This window comes from Cetorhinus maximus, chromosome 25 (assembly GCF_964194155.1).
Source record: "Cetorhinus maximus chromosome 25, sCetMax3.hap1.1, whole genome shotgun sequence".
Lineage (NCBI taxonomy): Eukaryota > Metazoa > Chordata > Chondrichthyes > Lamniformes > Cetorhinidae > Cetorhinus > Cetorhinus maximus.
Genome location: NC_135903.1, coordinates 37,271,077 through 37,291,137, shown reverse-complemented (window position 1 = coordinate 37,291,137; position 20,061 = coordinate 37,271,077). Strand labels below are relative to the sequence as shown.

Below are 20,061 nucleotides of genomic sequence, written 5' to 3'. Positions count from 1 at the left end.
TACCTCAACCCTCTCAAGCTCCAATACTAGCTTTCTCTTCATGCTTATATGTCAGCTGTAGATGTTATAATTAAATGTAATAACTACTTAGATGAAATATATGCCTCAGCACCAAACACAACAGCACATCCAATGCCCAGCCACCAATTCGATTGCCTGTGATGCACCAGTGTGGATTGCATGGCACTGATTAAATGATCACAGCCTGAAATCAAAAAATTCCGGATAATAGGTTGCAAAATTTGCAGTCATTGTCGGTGTGTATTTGAATAGCGAGAAAAGAGTAGCAATACAGGGTTAAAATTAAAGCAATATGTGGAAACATAAACAAAATTTATTTAAGAATGATCACAATACCTACTGTTAGGCTTTTTCATATGTTGATTTCTTTCTTTATAGAAGAGACACTTTAAACATTGGAACTGAATTTGCAAAAGCAGTGCATCTCTTTAGGGAGGCTTTTTGTTCCATCATCGTCAGCTCAAACCATTTTTACCCTGTAATTTGCTGGACGATTCATACATTAACGATGGTGAACACCATTAAACTCACTGTATTTGACAACAAATTCTGAGTCATAATATGACCTGATCTACATGTTGGCCCACGTGTTTGACATCAGCATTTTTTTAGCCGCCAGTTTAATTCTACACTGAACCTCTGGCTCTTCCAGCCATAATTTATTGTTATTCTTTCATGGGATGTGGGCGTCACGGACTAGGCCAGCAGTTTTATTGGCCATCCCTAATTGCCTTTGAGAAGGCGGTGGTGAGCCGCTGCAGTCCATGTGGTGTAGCTACACCCACAGTGCTGTTAGGAAGGGAGTTCCAGGATTTTGACCCAGCGACAGTAAAGAAACGGCGATATATTTCCAAGTCAGGATGGTGAGTGGCTTGGAGGGAAACTTGCAGGTGGTGGTGTTCCCATGCATCTGCTGCTCTTGTCCTTCTAGGTGGTAGAGGTCATGGGTTTGGAAGGTGATGTCGAAGGAGCCTTGGTGAGTTGCTACAGTGCATCTTGTAGATGGAACACACTGCTGCTACTGTGCATCAATAGTGGAGGGTCTGGATGTTGGAGATGGTGGATGGGGTGCTGATCAAGCTGGCTGCTTTGCCCTGGATGGCATTGAGCTACTTGAGTGTAAATCAAGACATCTAGTCAAGTGGATAGGATTCCATCACACTCCCGGCTTCTGACTTGTAGATGGTGGACAGGCTTTGGGGAATCAGGATTGAGTTACTTGCCACAGAATTCTAGGCCTCTGACCTGCACTTGTAGCCAAAGTACATGGCTGGTCCACTTCAGTTTCTGGTTAATGGTAACCTCCAGGATGTTGATAGTGGAGGACTCAGTGATGGTAATGCCATTGAATGTCAAAGGGAGATGGTTGAATTCGGTTTTGTTGGAGATGGTCATTGCCTGGCACTTGTGAGGTGCGAATGTTACTTGCCACTTATCAGTCCAAACCTGAATGCTGTCCAGGTCTTGCTGTGTATGGCAGTTCCAATGCATCTGGGTCAGTATCTGGAGAGTCGTGAAAGGTGCTGAACATTGTGCAATCTTCAGTGAACATCCACACTTCTGATCTTACGATGGAAGGTCATTGATGAAGCAGCTGAAGATGGTTGGGCCTAGGACATTACCCTAAGGAACTCCTAGGGTGATGTCCTGGGACTGAGATGATTGACCTCCAACAGCCACAACCATCTTCCTTTGTGCTAGGTATGACTCCAACCAGTGGAGAGTTTTCCTCCAATTCACATTGACTCCAGTTTTGCTAGGGCTCCTTGATGCCACACTGTGTCAAATGTGGCCTTGATATCAAGAACAGCCACTCTCACCTCACCTCTTGGGTTCAACTCTTTTGTCCATGTTTGAACCAGGGCTGTAATGAGGTAAAGAGCTGAGTGGCCCTGCAAAACCCAAACTGAGCCAGTTATTTCTGAATAAGTGCCGCTTGATAGCACTGTCAATGATCCCTTCCAACACTTTACTGATGATCAAGAGTAGATTGATAAGGTCGTAATTGGCCGAGTCTGATTTGTCCTGCTTTCTGTGGACAGGACATATTTGGGCAATTTTTTACATTGCCGGGTAGATGCCAGTACTGGAACAGCTTGGCTAGGGGTGCAGCGAGTTCTGGAGCAAAGGTCTTCAGAACTATTGCTGGAATATTATCAGGGCCCATAGCATTTGCGGTACCTAATGCCTTCAGCCGTTTCTTGACATTGCATGGAGTGAACCGAATTGGCTGAAATTGGCATCTATGATGCTGGGGACCTCAGGATAAGGCTGAGATGGATCATCCACTCAGCATTTCTGGTTGAATACTGTTGCAAATGCTTCAGCCTTATCTTTTGCACTGATGTACTGGACTCCCCCATCATTGAGGATGGAGGTATTTGTGGAGCCTCCTCCTCCAGGTAGCTGTTGAATTGTCCACCACCATTCTGGATGTAAAGGACTCCAGAACGTAGATCTGATCTATTGGTTGTGGAGCTGCTTAGCTATGTCCATCACTTGCTGCTTTTGCTGTTTGTCATGCCAGTAGACCTGTGTTACTGCCTCACCAGTTTGAAACCTCATTTTTAGGTGTGCTTGGTACTGCTCCTGGCATGCACTCTGGCACTCTTGATCCCCCAGCTTGATGTCAACAGTAGAGTGGAGGAGATGCCAGGCCGTGAGATTACAGATTGTGGTTGTATTCACAATTCTGCTGCTGCTGATGGCCCAGTCTTGAGTTGCTAGGTCTGTTTGAAATCTATCCCATTTAGCACGATGGTAGTGCCACACCACATGATGGAGAGTATCCTCAATGTGAAGATGGGACTTCGTCTCCCCAATTACTATGTAGTGGTCACTCCTGCCGATACTGTCATGAACAGATGTACCTGTAGCAGGCAGGTTGGTGAGGACAAGGTCAAGTATGTTTCCCCCTCTTGTTGGTTCCCTCACCACCTGTCGCAGACCCAGTCTAGCAGCTATGTCCTTTAGGACTCAGCCAGCTTGGTCAGTTCTGGTGCTACCTGACGATGGACATTAAATTCCCTCACCCACACCCAGAGTATATTCTGTGCCCTTGCCACCCTCAATGCTTCCTCTAAGTGCTGCTCAACATGGGGGAGCAGTAATCAGCAGGAGGTTTCCTTGCCCATGTTTGACTTGATGTCATGAGTGTCAATGCTGAGAACTCCCAGGGCAACTCCCTCCAGATTGTATACCACTGTCCATTGTTGGTGGGACAGGACATATGGTGTCATCTGGGGCATTGTCAGGTATGATTCCTTCAGTATGTTAGGCTATCACTTGACTAGTCTGTGGGGACAAATGTAATGAGGACTCTAAAGGGTCAACAGGAATGGGTTTGCCGTAGTTGTTGCCGGTACCTGAGGTCGATGCGTTTTTACTTTTTTTTAAATTCCAGATTTTATTAACTGAATTTAAATTCCAGCTCCTGTGGTGGGATTTGAACCCGTGCCCCCATTAGCTTGGGCCTCTGGATTACTGGTCTGGTGACATTACCACTATGTCAATGCCTTCCCGCTGGGATCTGGAATAATGGCATCCCAATGCTGTCCTCAATTGGCCTGAGCCAAACTCGGGTCTTCACTGAGCTAACTGACCTCGGTCTGAGCAGTGGGTAGGATGTGTGGATGCTGGGCTTAGCCATAGTGCTCTTGTGGTTGAATAGCTTAGGCTCAGACGTGGGGAATGAGCACACAGTCAAGGGACTGACAACCTGCTCCTTGTGAAGAGGCCAGTCTCTTCAGAGGGGAGAAAGTTGGAGGGAAAATGAAATGCAAAACCACTTTCCAACTCTGCCCATAACAGTCATTGACATTAATCATTACAACTGTTAGCTGAAGACTTGTTTGCCAAGTTCGGAGACTTTATCATAATTGCTGCCAAGATGACATGCATGTAAGGGCCTGCATGGTTATTTTCTATAGCTGTTACATAGTGCCGCTGTTTCAATAATCTGCTAAACCACAGCAAAGGTATAATCTCGGGGACCGCCCGCTATAATGATATATCCTAAAAATATTATTAATAATAATCCTAATACTTTGGGAACTGTTTCCGCGACTAATTCTTAATACTATTACCCTCGGAATTCTCAGTGAGAAGATATAATTCCGGCGAGGGAGGGGGTGGGGAGGTGCGGGAATGAGGTGTTTAAAACTCTTTCAAGTTATCAATAGTCACAGATTGCAACTCTTTCGAGTACAATCACAGTTCTTGGTTTCCGGGAGTGGGACATGAACCCACAACCCTCTGATTCAAAGGCGAGGGTGCTATGGACTGAGCCACAGCTGACATCTCCAATGAGGTGTTTAAAAAAAGCAATGGGCTATTTCAACTAAATCACATGCAGGAGTTCCCATCATTGAGCATGATTTGGAAATCTGTCACATTAGAGGTTTTTTTTTAACCTGTGTTTTGTTTATTCGATGCACTTCTGGTGTCTCTGTTTTAAACACGAATACATTCGTTTCTACTCTGATTGTGTGTGTGTGTATGTTTGTATTTTCTAAGAATGATATGCTCAGATATTGAGCTGAGGTCAAAAACGTTCAGCGTCCCAGCAGTGATTACGGGGTGTGATCTTCGCTTTGTGCGGTTTCATAACATACAATGAGATTTGAATGCAGAGCAAGGTTCAACCTGGGTATCACTCGATCCCGTGTGCTTAGTTCTCCTGTGCTGCTTTAATGCGGAGATTGGGAGCTCACAGAAAGGCATTGAAGACAAGAGTTAAGCTGAGAACGATGAGTGGCAGGAATAAACCAGGGACTAGATAAGAATCAACTGGGGAAAAGTGAGGCAAAGCAGGTAACTGCAGGGCAGGAAAACGAATGTAAAAACATCAACTCCCCTGGCAAGAGGGGCTTTTTTTTTCTCTCTGTGAGATTGACCCAGTTAAAATAAACCGGTTACCAACTGCCTAAAAGCAGCGCAAGGAACAGAATGGCGCAAGTTTCAATGTTTTGTTTAAGTATCATTGTGTAGACTGTTTACAGGAGTGCACAATTTATTCGCGTGACACTACCAGAAAATGGAGGCGAGGTATGTCTGCGTATGCATGTGTGTGTAATGGAGCGGGAATTGGTACGGGGGGAATGGAGGAGAAAATGGGGGTGATTAAAGAGGAATCCCATTCAAACCATGCGAATATCAGTGGGGTCAAGAGTCCACTCTGACGCACCCCTGTTTCATATTTCAGCGACACAAAATATTTAAGACATGGGGAAAGAATGAAGAACATAAAATTGTCAGCAAAAGTTTGTAAGATGTTATAACTCTGAGAGATCGGTGATGTCAATGGAAAGTGTTAGGGAAACTATCGATGGTTGGTATTGGAACTGTGCAGTTCCATATCCTCCCAATTGCAGTAATACACCCTTAAAGGCATTGGTGGGTAGTGAGTTCCGGTCAAATTGTCATTTCCAGTAACTACTTTAACTATTATTCAAATCCTCCCCCCATCCCCAGGAATCAAGTAGAAGCTGCCAAATATCCCGCCTGGAGGCCTGTAGTTCTGGCCTAGTGGTTAAGGCGATGGATTCAAAATCCATTGAGGTCTCACCAGGTAGGTTGTGTCTACAGAGTTAATTATCGGTTAAACAGGATACCCGGCATGCTGCAATGCCTGGGGCTCGGAGGATACTTGCTAAGTAGAAATATCCATTTCTATCTGAAGAAAACCTTGGTGAAAATATAAAAACAAACTGGTATAAGCAGCGAGCAGTTAGAGGCAAAATAATAGTTAAGTAAGAGGCAACCTTCAAATCAGACCTTGAAGTAAAATACTGGGTTATGTTAGTTTCGAAAGAAGGCTAACTCTCTCTATCCATATTGCCTGGCCTGCTGAATGTTTCCAATATTTTTGTTTTTACTTCCAGTAAGGGAAGGTAGATGAGTACATGAGGAGAAGAAGAATACAAGGATAGATTGAGCTTCCTAGACCCTAAACTCTGGAACACCCTCCCTGGATTTGTCTAATTAACTGTCCTTCTTTAAAACTCTCCTTAACATCTACATCACCTCTTTAACCAAGCTTTAGGTCACTTGTCCCAATCTCTCTTTATGTGATTCGGTGGCAAATTTTGTTTGCTTAAGGCATTGGGCTTTAAAGACAGCACATAAATGCAAGTTGGTGCTGATAGGTTGAAATAACCCTATAGAATGGGAGGAGGCTCAGGTAGAATATGAACACCAGCATAGATAGTTGGGTGGAATGGATTGTCTCGGTGCTGTAAATTCTACTTAATTCTATCTAAGATCTGTTATTAATGTCCATTTAATTGGCACACTAAACAGCAATGGTTTCAAGCTGTTTGACTACTTTTTTGATACATTGCTGAAAAAAGAGACATTCTGTCAAAGCTTTCCATCATGCACTCATCAGAACAGATTCGCAAGAATACCAAATCTCGAAGAGAACAACAATGTGTACTACATGAAAAGAGAGAAGCAAGCGGCAATCTCTTCTCATGTTGTACACATCGTTGTTCCCTTTGAGATTTGGTATTCTTGTGAATCTGTCCTGATGAGTGCATGATGCAAAGCTTTGACAGCATGTCTCTTTCAGCAATACTTATGTTCTGTACTACCAAGCGACTATTTTTGATATATATTAATGATCTAGACTTGGGTGTACAGAGCATATTCACAAAATTTCCAGATGACACAAAACTTGGAAGCACTCTGAACTGTGAGGAGGATAGTGATAAACTACAAAAGGATTAAATCAATTTGGTGGAATGAGCAGACACTTGGCAGATGAAATTTAATGCAGGGAATTGTGAAGTCATACATTTTGGTAGCAAGAATGAGGAAAGGCAATGTAAAATAAAGGGTGCAATTCTAAAGGGAGTTCAGGAAAAGACTAAGTTTATATCTAATGGTATCCTCAGAGCAAAGAAGAGGAGATTTGATTGAGGTGTTCAAAATCATGAGGAGCCTAGTGTAGATAGAGAGAAAGTGTTCCCATTGGCGGAAGGTGCGAAGACTTGAGGACTCAGATTAAAAGTGAATGGCAAAAGAACCAACCATAGGCATGGGGAAAGGCTTGTAGTGAGCGGTTAGAACCTGGGGAACAACAGGGAGTGTTGGTGGGGGAGTGCCTGGGAGTGTGGTGGGGGAAAATTCAATCGGAGCTTTCAAAGCGGAATTGGATAAACACCTGAAGAGAAAGAAATTGCAGAACTAAGTGCGGGGAGTGGGATTAGCTGAGTTGCTCTTGCAGAGAGCTGACATGGACACAAGGGGCCGGATGGCCTCCTTCTGTGCTGTGACCATGTAATAACCACTCTAAAGTTGATCATTAGTCTATTAGTGCAAAAATAAGTTAATCTCGGGATTTTTAATAATTCAAAATCAATGGACTAAAAGTTTAATGTTCTTGATTTTTCATTGCCTTTTATTGAATTAGTGTCAGCATCATGGGGAAGGAGAGGGGTCCAATCAGGCTCACTCTGAATGTGGATGCTGAGCCCCCAGGTTTCATCTCTGCCCTGGTTGTGTGCCTGTGTGTTTGAGGCGCACTCTCAGGCTCACTGTGCTCTGTAATCCAGTCGAAGGAAATGACAAACTGAAAGTCGGTGATTAAATCGTGCTTTAGAATCGACATCACAACCCATCCCAGTCAGTTTGCTTTATTTTGACTGTGAAATTTCGCCAAGATTAAAGGCGCTCGTTGCGTGCCGGGACTCACATCCGAACGCCCTTTTCCTCTGGGAACCGAACGCCTTTCCGATCTAAAAATATCCCAGTAATTAAGAGAGATTCCCAGAAGCCAGGCCAAGGATGAGTAAGCAAACAGGAGAGAGCCCCGGCAGTCAGAATCGAGCAGATGTCGAATCGATTACTTGTCGATTCTGCCACACTCAACTCTGCCCTGTCCCCTCAAACTCAAAGCAGACTTGGTGGAGGCGATGGTGTCTCTCGTGGCTTTCTGTTGCTCCCCAAGCTCCGTGTGCACCAAACACAACCGGCGAAATAATATGACCACGTAACAGGAATGAAAATAGACCAGCGGAGCAGGTCAGTTTGCGTGTGAAAATCCTCACACACTGAAGGTTTGTGTTTTTTTTCCCAGACTGGCCTGGCGTGTGTCTGCCTGGGAGAGTTAAAGTGGGTAAAAGGTGGACCTGCTGCTACGCAGAAATCAGCACCCAGAGGTCAGCACCAAAAGACTGCTCCTGGTATCAGAATTACAGACAGTCAAGTGTGAAATCAGTTTTCAAACGGCCATTCCCCACACAACCACCCCCACCCCGCCCGACTAGCGGGGTTCCCAACGGTTACAGCCGTGAGATGGAGAAAACGCTCCCCTCCCGAAAATAACGAGGGGCAAGTGGAGCTTTATATCTATAAAGCGTCTCAGAAAGGTCCCGAGCGCTTCAAAGCCAGTACACTACTTGTGAAACTCCGCTATCTGGTATTCGCTGAAGTGAAATCGCCTGTATCCACTCCGTTTGCAAACATTTACTGGTGAAGCTTAATAGATAACACATTATATAATGATCCAACCTGTTGGCTTTTATTAATTATTAATGGTGTAAATCAATAGTAAATTGGATATTAAAGAAAATTACTTTGTTAACCGTACAGCTCTGTACGTGTGAGTATATGTATGTCAGAGATAGTATATGTGTGAAAGAATGTGTGTGTGACAGTGTGTGTCAGAGTATATGTGTGTATGTGTAAGAGTATATGTGTGTGAGAGAATCTCTGTGAGACTGTGTGTGAATGTGTGAGTATATGTGTGCGTGAGAGAGTATGTGTATGTGGCAGTATGTGTGTGTGTGAGTATGTGCATGTGTGAGAGAATGTGTGTTTTTGTGAGAGAGAATGTGTGTGACAGAATATAAGTGTGAGAGATAATCTCTGGGTGTGTGTGAGAGAATGTGCGTGAATATATGGATGTGTGAGAGAGGTGTGTGTGAGAATGTGTGAGAGAGAATGTGTGTGTGAGAGAATATGTATGAGAGTGAGGGAGACATAATGTGTGAGAGAGAAATGTATGTGTGTGAGACAGGATATTTGTGTGTGAGAGTATATGTGTGTGTGGGTGGGAAGAGGTGGGTTGTGAGATGAAACAGACTCTAGCATATTCACCCAAGCGTTGACTCATATATTGTAGTCGCATACAAGGCTCTAAAGGTAGCTCGATAAAAAAAATCTATACACATTGCACCTCTAATGTACAATTTCGTCCACACACCTTGCTTTCTAGACACATAACTGTACGTAATAACAGATCCTCACTCTACGGATCTACGCATAGTTACACATAGCGGGATTAAACTATTCTGTGAATTTATCTAACACCCAAAACCCGAAAAGGGAAAATGTCTCTCTCGCTTTCTCACACACACATATTGTAAAACCACTAGAATGACAGCGGACATTAATATCCGCTGTAGAGCCACAAGGGCGGCAGATTCCACCCTGGGGACTGAGTGAGTCATCACAGATTCACCGGAGAGGCGTGGGACAAGGCTGGAGGTAAAAGGACCGCCGAATGTGAAGCACTCGATCCGGTTGGGGGAGGCTGCAAGAGAGCGGCTGGCTCCCCGGTGAGTAAAGTTGGCAAGGCGAGCCGGCTCAGAGGAGATGAGGCACAAACTCCAGCAATATAGACCCGTTCAGCCACCCGGCCAGGCAAAACATTGCGCCAGTCACAACTCTGCATTCAGGTCGAAAAGCCGGGGCTGTAATTTCTCCCACGGACCTCAATGAATTGTTCTGGGGGGAGGGTGGGGGAGATTCTTGTTTGGGGAGTCAGAGCTGCCAACAGAATCGTTAACAGAAACAAAAGACGTGGCCGGGATGATGTAAGGCGCTCGCGACTTGTGCTTCTCTGCCCCTCCAGTTGGTGTGACCAACCTCTCACATAGAAACGCGCCTTGCTCCAGAGAGGAAACCGTCCAATTAACCCGCCCGGGAGTTACTGACAGGGCTGCTGCACGACTTAGCGAAATGTCCCGTTAACATTTTACACTCTGTTTCCAGATTGCTGGTAAATGGAGATCCATAGCGTGGTCACCTGGTAATAATCTATTGTCTAATATTGCACTCTGTAATATTTTAATGTGTTTCTGCATGGCACACAATAATGCCATATATCTAATGCAATTTACTTATATACTAAAATATATGATTAAAAAAATTCTCCGGCATCCAGCTATATATCTTCTTCAAAATGACACGTGATGCGCTGTAAGGTTCTCCCATTTTGTCTGTAATATTCTACAGTGCACTGAAATATTCTATTTAACGTATTAATGTATTACCTGATATTCGATAATATTATGTAATCCGCTGTAATCTCCCCAAAATATTTTATGAAATCCTCAAATACACCAATGCCCTGTCATATTCAATACCTTCTGATAGTTGACTCCCTATACTCGAATATCATAGAGTACACCATAACCTGTGATACGCTGTGACATCTGATATTCTGTAACGCACTATATTCCGCAAAATTCGTTAATATCTTGCGGTAATGCTAATTAATCTCCTTAATTCACCAAGGTCCCACAGTGTTTCGTTATGTCACAACACACAATAATACTCGGCAATATTATCCCATATCCTAGAATATGTTACTATCCTATAGTGCACAATAATATCATGTGACACTCTGTAATGGTACCTAATTCTCTATAGTCGGGGATATATACTGCAGCATATGAGTTTCCAACCGCCAAGTCAAATAACGCCGGAAAGTTCCTGTTACTATCAGAAGCTGCTTACTGATATCGGGGCTCCTATAACCTTATTCACCATCTCCTTCCCCCAACTCGACACCCCCCACCCCCTCCCACTCACAGATCTTTAGTCGCAACCACCACCTTGCAAACTCCACTATTCCTGTAACATACACGTTATTTGTTTGGCTGATTGTTGAACGAGATTGAAACACTGACATCGAGTATCGACCTTTTATCCGCTCTCTTAAGGGATGTTTGTGAATATAATCAGACCAGTTGGGAATTGCGTCCAACTGGACCATGTGTGGAGGACCAGCGGAGAGGGTACAGAGGGTAGACAGGCCGCTAGCTTGTGAGATCAGAGAGATCAGAGATTGGGAGGAACGAACGTATATAAATCTGGAAATTAAATTGTTCAGTCCTTAGATTGGGAAAATAAAAGAAAACACACGCAGGTAGATACACACAAATACACATAGGTACACAGACAAATACACACACATACAGATAGGTACACAGACAAATACACACACATACAGATAGGTACACAGACAAATACACACACATACAGATAGGTACACAGACAAATACACACACATACAGATAGGTACACAGATAAATACACACACATACAGATAGGTACACAGGCAAATACACACATACAGATAGGTACACAGACAAATACACACACATACAGATAGGTACACAGATAAATACACACATACAAATAGGTACACAGGCAAATACACACATACAGATAGGTACACAGACAAATACACACACACACGGATACACAGACAAATACACACAGGTATAGACACACAAATACACATAGGTACACAGACAAATACACACACATACAGATACACAGACAAATACACACAGGTATAGACACAAATACACACACAGGTATATACACAGAAATGGACACAGAAACACGCACATAGGTAAACGCAAACATACACACACGATACCCACGCACACACACAGGTAAACACACGCGGATACACATGCAGACACACACAGTTATACACAGAAGCGCACACTCGTGAAGCAATTTCCATCGGCACTCGGAGAGTATCCTATACATTGCCACTCATGTTAAGGTCAATAAAATTACATCTTCCCGGAGCTGCAGCAGATTATTCGCTGAGTAAGTTTCTGTCCCAGCATTGTAATATTATAAATGGTGCTGTTTAAAGTTAGTATCGCAGACCGGTAGCAGTTGATGTCACACCTCAGCACGAAACTTCCTTTTTTTTTATGTTTTGTTTGTTCTCCCGTTATGAATGGGTTGTTTTTTTTTACCCCCGATTTCCACTTTGACTTACCCCGCTTGATGAGGTTCCCCCTGCCCTCCAAGCTGCAGTTCCAGCGCTCCGCCCGGAATTGGTAGCGGCACTCGAGCGCGCTGAGGCGGATCGCGTCGCGCAGACCCTCCGCTAAACCGGGCTCCCTTCGGCACAGCCGCTTCTGCCGGCGGAACAGCTTCAAGCTGTCGCACTGCTTCAAGTGAACCTTCCCGGGGCCGGAATCTTCCAGGATGGGAGCGGAAAACACGGCGAGAGGCTCCTTCCCAGTTAAGCTGCTTAAGGTGGAGGGGAGTGGGGGGGTGGAAAAAAAACAGAGAAAGAAATCAAACAGGGAGGGAGGGAGGGCTGAAATACAAATAGAAAACAAAAGACACCTGGCAGCCACTGCACCATCGGGCTGTGAGTTAACGGACTGGGTCAAACTGGTGAGAAACAGAGCGGCACAAATCCACAATGTACACAACTTCACAGAGATACACCATTTGTGACTCTCTGGCATGACTTCATTACCTTTTGAGTTCTATAATGTGTGAAATATTTCAAACCAAATAACTCCTGGTTATTAATCTCTTAAAATGTCGACACATGTATTTAAACAATATTCACTCCTCCGCCAAACAGGGAAAGCTCATTCTGCTCACTCAGCTGAATGAGATATTACTTTGAATAGTGTCAGCAACCGACCCGAAGTAAGGCGACCCAGGGGTGATGCTGCCCGCTGCTGTGAGCAGGGTGATCAGAAAGCCAGTGCTCGGAACTCGGCAGCGCATTTTGTCCGGTCTCTGCCGCTCCTCATCTCGTTTGGCGATGCCTTTGAAAGGTGCCTCTGATCAACGCATCGGCCGATCGCTGCACTAAAGGTCCGGGCCCGGCATGGCACACCCCAGCCACCGTATACAGGGCTTCTTCCTATTGGACTGCCTCCTGCCCACCCAACGGTCCGATTGGCTGGGCGAGGGCCGGTGGGGGTGGGGGGGAGGGGGCGCGGTTTCAGGCTCAGGTGCGTGTGGTCCTGGAACACCTGGAGGGAAGCTAAGAGAGAAGCCTTGGACTCCAAAGCAGGGCGCGCCCTCCGTCATCCTGATGGGCAATGGCAACTCCCACTCACTCTCATGTCGAACTGTTTGGTCAATATAGCAGCAGCTCGAACGGTTGCATTCGCTTGCCAAAGATATTGGAAATGTCCCCCGGTGCTGAGGGACCGCTGTATGGCTGGGGGGCTGGGGGTGGGGGAAGGGGGGGGGTGGGTGAGAATCATTCTCTGCCTGAGACATAAAACCCAAATCCCGAGTTTCTGCTTCTCCCATTCAGCTTGAAGGGCAGGAGAGTTAACCCGGGAGTCGCGGGCAATGTTGTCAAGCAGCTGAATTTGTCCCCGCTGCTAGTGCAGGAGGGGTGTCCCCAGGATAGTCACCGCACTCCAAAAGTAACCCGCTGTGCGGAACGTTCAGAAGCTATTTTGCACCGAGAAGCCGTCACTGTAAATGCAAAACTCACTGGTTTGTTCCCAGTGATCTCAATATTTAGCGGTTGCATGTCCCGTTGCTACAGCAGCCGATGTGAATGGTTTTATATTGTAACTACCAGTCTCAAATCCAGTATTGGGTCCCCACCAGTACCTGCAATTGCAATTCACCTGCCCAGGACTGACCCCATATCTCTCCCTCCCTCTGTTAGAAATGTCTCAACATTTAAAACCTGCTTTATAGAAAGGTCTTGCATGAATATGGCGCAATCACAAAGCGCTTCGCATCTACTGCATTATTTTTACAGTGCGGTCACAATTCGGGTGTAGGCAATCAACAAGGAGTCACCAACAGCAATGAAATAAATGGACAGGTTTTAATGAGCTTGGTTGTGATTTAAATGTTGATCAGGACCTCGGGGGAACGCTTCCCGGGGAATGCCATGAGGTCTTTGAGGTCCATCTGAGTAGACTAACAGGGTCTGGGTTCAACGTCTTATCCCAGAAAGGAAGAGCGCCCGTATCTACAACGGAGCAGCACTCCCGCCGCAGGGCCCTCATGTGTCAACCTAGATCACCTCCGAGCCTCCAAAATGGGGCTTGAAGCCAGCACTCTGTTACTCAAGGGTTGGGAGTATTCCGAGGAGCTGATGGAGACCCTGGGCACTTGTGAAATAGATTGAGATATTGCAAGGAAATTGCAGCCGCGTGAAACTGAACCACTCTAGCGAGTTGCGCCTTCTGTGACTCGGATTTGTGTCATTACCGAACGGGGACCGGCTGTGGCCCCGCTCAAGTTGCGTTGGACAGACATTGGCATATTCCAAGGAATCAATCGAAATACAATTGAACATTTTGCCATCTTTACTGAATTAACCTATTCGGAACACATTCCCCCTCCCAAATGATGGAATGACCCGAGGAGAAAATATTAACTGGTGGCTTTCAAACTGAAATCTACATTTAAATCACTCCAAATTCGAAATTCCTCGGAGAAAGATGGTCATTTCCTGGGATCCCATTCAGTTCCGAGTTCTGTTTCAAAGAGGGGGTCTGTGTGTGTGTGTGTGTGTGTGTGCTGTCCTCGTCATATCTGGAGGGAGCAGCCGCCGCTTCTCGCACTGGGAAGAATATTTTTTTGAAGAGCGATGGGAGGCTGATTGAGCAAAACGAAATAACCAGATTAGAAACGAGAATCTCTTCAAAGCCCAGCTGATCCAAAAGTATTCGTTCCCAATTAAAGTAACTAATTTAGGGGAAAGGGATAATTGGCGTCGATACTTCAAAAAATAAATGTGACATTCTCAGATCTCAAATTATATTCTGAGCATTTTGTAAATGTACAAATGGAAATCAGCCACCCTTGCTCCCAATAATAGGAAGTGAAATTAATGGGAAATGATGATTTCAGGATTGTGATATTCTGTCCGATTAACTCCTATCTGTGAAGATTATTCTACCTTCAGTCTTTACAAGGAACGAACTGGATGTGCAGGAATTAACAAAGTTGAAAATTTTTTTAAAAGCCGTTTATTTTTCGTGAATATCGTGAGCAATCGACGGGTTATCCGTGAAGCCAGAACGGCAACCGATCCAAAAGGGGAGTGTGGAGGGGGCGAACGCGGGAACTAAATTAAGCCCTGACCCTATGCAGGGCACGTAGAGCTATTCCCTTGCCGGAATCTCCTCCGCTCATTATCTTTTAAACCAAGGCGGGCCAGTATTCCTGTTCGTGCCCAAGGGGATTCTGCTCCTGTTGGGAGTAAGGTGCCTGAGAAAGTGCACTTGGAATCGTGAATGAAACCAAAAGTTTACCGACTGGAATTGGAGACAAGCGCCAGACCCGGGAGCTCAAAACGTACCGAGTTTATACTCAGATTGGGTTGGTTCACAAATCGCTAGTTGGGTAAATATTTCCCACTTTTGTGCGATTAGAAGGCTGACTTTTTAAAACAGTTTTAGTCAGAAAGGCTGTCAGGGAGTTGATCAGAGAGTCACCTGCCCCCAATGATATAGATAGAAATATGAATGTACAGGAGGGGAGCCTTTCAAATATTTTCCCATGGGTTCTAACCTTCCAATCCATCTAAGTAATGTTGTCACGCGGTTGAAATCTGAGACAGAGATATTACATTTAACGATTACTTTATATTTTGAACACCCGGGGTACGTTAAGTCGATCTTATTCTCTAAGGGCAGTTTTCCTCGCTCGCTCCCGCAAGACCTGGATGCTGAGAGCAGATTTGCTTTTGAATTTCGCACGTTGCAACTTAGACAATTGGAAAAGTTAAAAGTCCGTTTCCAGGTGTCGCTTTAAATTTGGAGTGGTCCTTTCACATTTCGGGACTGCGCGGGGAAAGTGAGCATTTGTGTTGAAGCGAGCTGGAGAGTGCGGGATAACTGGACCAGCCTCTCATCAGTCCGCCAACAAGTTTAATGATGTCATGGATATTATTTAGAAACAATTAGCATAATTTAGGGCATTTGGGAAGCGGATAGGAAAAGTTGGCTAGAACGTCGGAGTATCATTGCAGGATGGCTGGGAGAAACGATGGAGGAAAGCGTAAATATACAACCCACCGTGTGAACCCTTTTACTCCGTCTTAACCTGTGAGGGGAACAATAGTTCTGGAGTCTTATGCAGTGAAATCGTAAACACGGATACACGATACTGTAATACTGTAATTCCACTCCATCTGCCAACAGTTGCTATTTCTTCGTGTTTATGGAAAATTAACTCACAAAGTAATTTCAGGAAACACCCTCAAGAAATATCAAACAAATCCTCTCAAGTTACGAATAGGAACTTATGCTGCTAACAATTCCTTAAAATGTGCTGCATTATCCAAGGAGACCCGAGTCGATTAGAATATCACGATAACGGATTGATGAGTTTTCAAATATCCGTCCTATTCATGTGATAAGTTGCATCCTCAACATATTTTACAATGTCTGGCTTTAAACTCCAGCATAGGGACCAGAAGGAATAACGCAGGCGAGAACGGGTAATGCAAGGTGGACTGTGTACTCAATGTGGGCAGACTATAGTGAAAGATGCACAGTGTGCAATAGAGAGGAATCGGGCTGACAGGAAATTGTGCTACTTGCCTGGAATAGAGTTGGCCGATGTGGTCCCTGGGGGAAAGAAAACAGAAATGTATTTATACATCAAAAAATGACATTAGCTGGTGATACAAGATGTTCAATAACCCATTCTATCACTTTTTGCAAATCTACTTCTCACCAAGCAAATTGAAGTTTTTGTGCCGATCCACATTTGACCCTGTTCCTTCAGTTTGTCCATAGCACACTCTGTGAACCGCAGTTGGCTAAAAGTATAACATTTCACACTGCGCTTAGCTGATTATTGCATATTCCGGGTAACCATTGCTATCCACAAGGAGACAACTGCTAGTTATAGTCAAATTATTGTGTTTAACATTCCTATTATGATACCTTTGGCTAAACCTAGTCCACTAAATTTAGGTAATGCCATCTTCTGGTTTATGGGCGGTTCCTCAACTGAGAATTCTCTTTCACTGTCGTTGACCTCACTGTGTCCTCCCCATTACCCACACTTCTGCTCTCACCTCTTCCCCTCGCTCCCAGATCCAGGATCCCTTCACCTGTCATCCCACCAGCCTCCACATTCAATAAGTCAGTGATATATTTCCAAGTCAGATGGTGAGTGGCTTGGAAGGGAACTTGAAGGTGGTGGTGTTCCCATGAGTCTGCTGCCCTTGCCTTTCTAGGTGGTAGTGGGTTTGCAAGGTGCTGTCTAAGGAGCCTTGGTGAGTTTCTGGAGTGCATCTTGTAGATGGTGCACACTGTTGCTACTGTTCGTCAGTGGTGGAGGAAGTGAACGTTTAAGGTGGTGGACAGAGCGCACTGCTTTGTCTTGGATAGTGTTGAACTTCTTGAGTGTTATGGGAGCTGCACTCATCCAGCCAAGTGTAGAGTATTCCATCACACTCCTGACATGTGCTTTGAAGACAAACTTTGGGGAGTCAGGAAGTGAGTTACTCACCACAGAATTCCCAGCCTCTGACCTCTTCTAATGGCCATGGTATTCATATGGCTGTTCTGGTTCAGTTTCTGATCAATGGTAACCACCCAGGATGTTGATAATGGGGGACCCAGTGATCATAATCCCATTGAAGGTCAAGGGGAAATGGTTAGATTCTTTCTTGTTGGAGGTGGCCATTGTGTGGCACTTGTGTGGTGTGAATGTTACTTGCCACTTTTCAACCCCAGGCTAAATGTTGTCCAGGCCTTTCTGCATATGAATGGCTGTGGATACTTTGATTTTAATCTTCCAAAATTTCCTAGATTCTGGAAATGTCCCAGCAGATTGGCAAACTCCAAATGTAGCACCATTATTCAAGAAATGAGGGAGACAGAAAGCAGAAAACTGTAGTCCAGTTGGTCTAACATCAGTTATTGGAAAAATACTAGAATCTATTATTAAGGGGGTAGTAGCAGGGCATTTAGAAAATCAGATTACGATCAGTCAACATGGTTTTGTGAAAGGAAAATCATGTTTGACAAATGTATTAGAGTTCTTTGAGGATATAACAAGCAGGGTGGATAAAGGGGAATCAGTAGAAGTAGTGTATCTGGATTTCCAAATTCGATAAGGCATTGGATAATGTGCCACATAGAAGGCTACTGCACAAGATAAGATCTCATGGTGTTGGGTTGATATATTTGCATGGATTGGGTCTTGGCTAACTAACAGGAAACAGAGTCCGGATATATGGGTCATTTTCAGGTTGGAAAACTGTAATGAATGGAGTGCCACAGGAATCAGTGCTGGGGCCTCAACTATTTACAATCTATATTAATGACTTGGATGAAGGACAGACTGTATTGTAACCAAATTTGTTGATGATACAAGGATAGGTAGGAAAGATATTGTCAGGATGATACAAAGAGTCTGCAAAAGTATGCAGATAGGTTAAGTGAGTAGGCAAAAACATTGACAGATGGAGTATAATGTGAGAACATGTGAGGTTGTCCACTTTAGCAGGAAGAATAGAAAAGCAGCATGTTCTTTAAATGGAGAACAACTGTAGAATGCTGCAGTACAGAGGGATCTGGGTGTCCTTGTACAGGAATCACAAAAAGTTAGCATGCAGACACAGTAAGTAATTAGGAAGGCAAATGGAATGTTGGCCTTTATTGCAAGGGGAGGTGAAGTATAAAATAGGGAAGTCTTATTACAACTTTACAGGGCATTGGTGAGACTGTACCTTGAATACTGTGTTCAGTTTTGGTCTCCTTAATTAAGGACAGATATATTTGCATTGGAAGCAGTTCAGAGAAGTTTCAGTAGACTGTTTCCTAGGATGAAGGGCTTGTCATATAAGGTAAAGTTTGTGCATGTTGGGCCTATGCTCATTGGTATTTAGAAGAATGAGAGATGATCTTATTGAAACATATATAATTCTGAGGGGGCTTGACAGAGTAGATGCTGGGAGGATGTTTCCTATCATGAGGAAATCTAAAACTAAGGGGCACAGTTTGAAAATAAGTGGTCTCCCATTGAAGACAGAGATGAGGAGGAATTGCTTTTCTCACAGGGTCGCTAGTGTTTGCAATTCTCTTTCCACAGAGGGCAGTGGAGATTGGATCATTGAGAATATATTCAAAGCTGAGTTGGATAGATTATTGATCGACAAAAGTGTTAAGGTTATTGGGGTGACTCTGTGCTATGGGCCATAAGGGTAAAGGTGCCTTTTTGTGGCTGTGGCGTTCTGCTTGGCGCAGCCAAAGATCTGAAAGTGCACTTGGAAGGTGAAGCATGATAGTACTCAGAGATCCAGGGGAAAGGAATCTCCAAAGGCAAGATTGAAACCCTGGAGGTGGATTCTTGATGAAGCCCTCCAAGTGGGAGCAACTTTTGGAGAGAATTCCAAGGTGAGTTCTTCAAATGTGGAGATTGGAAACCCTCGTGAGGAAGACAAAGGGTCAGTGAGTGTCGTTGTCTCATGGTGTGACAAGTGTCTGGGTGGGTTGTTGAGATAGCCATAGAATCTGTTTTGGTCGCATCTGTCATATACTTTGGAGTGTGATGTGTCTGACCACAGTTTGCCAATTGGTTCACATGCACTGTATACTTACCCTGAATATTAGAGTACAAGATAGATATGGTAAATTGTTTTATCTTTCTGAATTTGTATGTGTCTGTAAAGATATAGCTGGGGTGAAGGGACAGTGAATATTTGAATCATTTTCTTGTGTTTGTATTGAGATCTTTCCAAAATTTTAACCAGGTGTCATATATTTCATTTTTCTTGTTTTAATAAATATTTTATACTTTGTGTTAAGAAAGTCATCAGCAGACTCCTGTGAACTTGTTAAATAACTTTTCTCCACGGTTTCTAAAAAATAAGTTAGGATCCATCAAGCCAGGTTCCACTCTGGAACGTGACTTGTCCAGTATTAATATCAGTTGGGATTGTAACACAATCCTTTCAGGTGAAACAGTAATTTGTGTGTACCACTTTTATGTGAGTATGCTGTATTCACTGCTCACAATGTGGTCTCTTGTACACTG

General features: G+C 44.2%; 1 protein-coding gene across 1 annotated transcript in view; it reads right to left on the bottom strand.

The window, feature by feature from the left end:
- LOC144668061 (protein Wnt-9b-like) overlaps nt 1-13,057 on the bottom strand; it is a 41,153-nt gene extending 28,096 nt beyond the window's left edge. Inside the window, exons 1-2 of the mRNA XM_078529821.1 lie at nt 12,722-13,057; nt 12,056-12,309 (exon numbers count right to left, since the gene is read on the bottom strand). Coding sequence (XP_078385947.1) covers nt 12,056-12,309; nt 12,722-12,807 — 340 coding nt within the window. The 5' untranslated portion in view covers nt 12,808-13,057. The remainder of the gene's footprint in view (nt 1-12,055; nt 12,310-12,721) is intronic.
- Nucleotides 13,058-20,061: the final 7,004 nt, after the last annotated feature.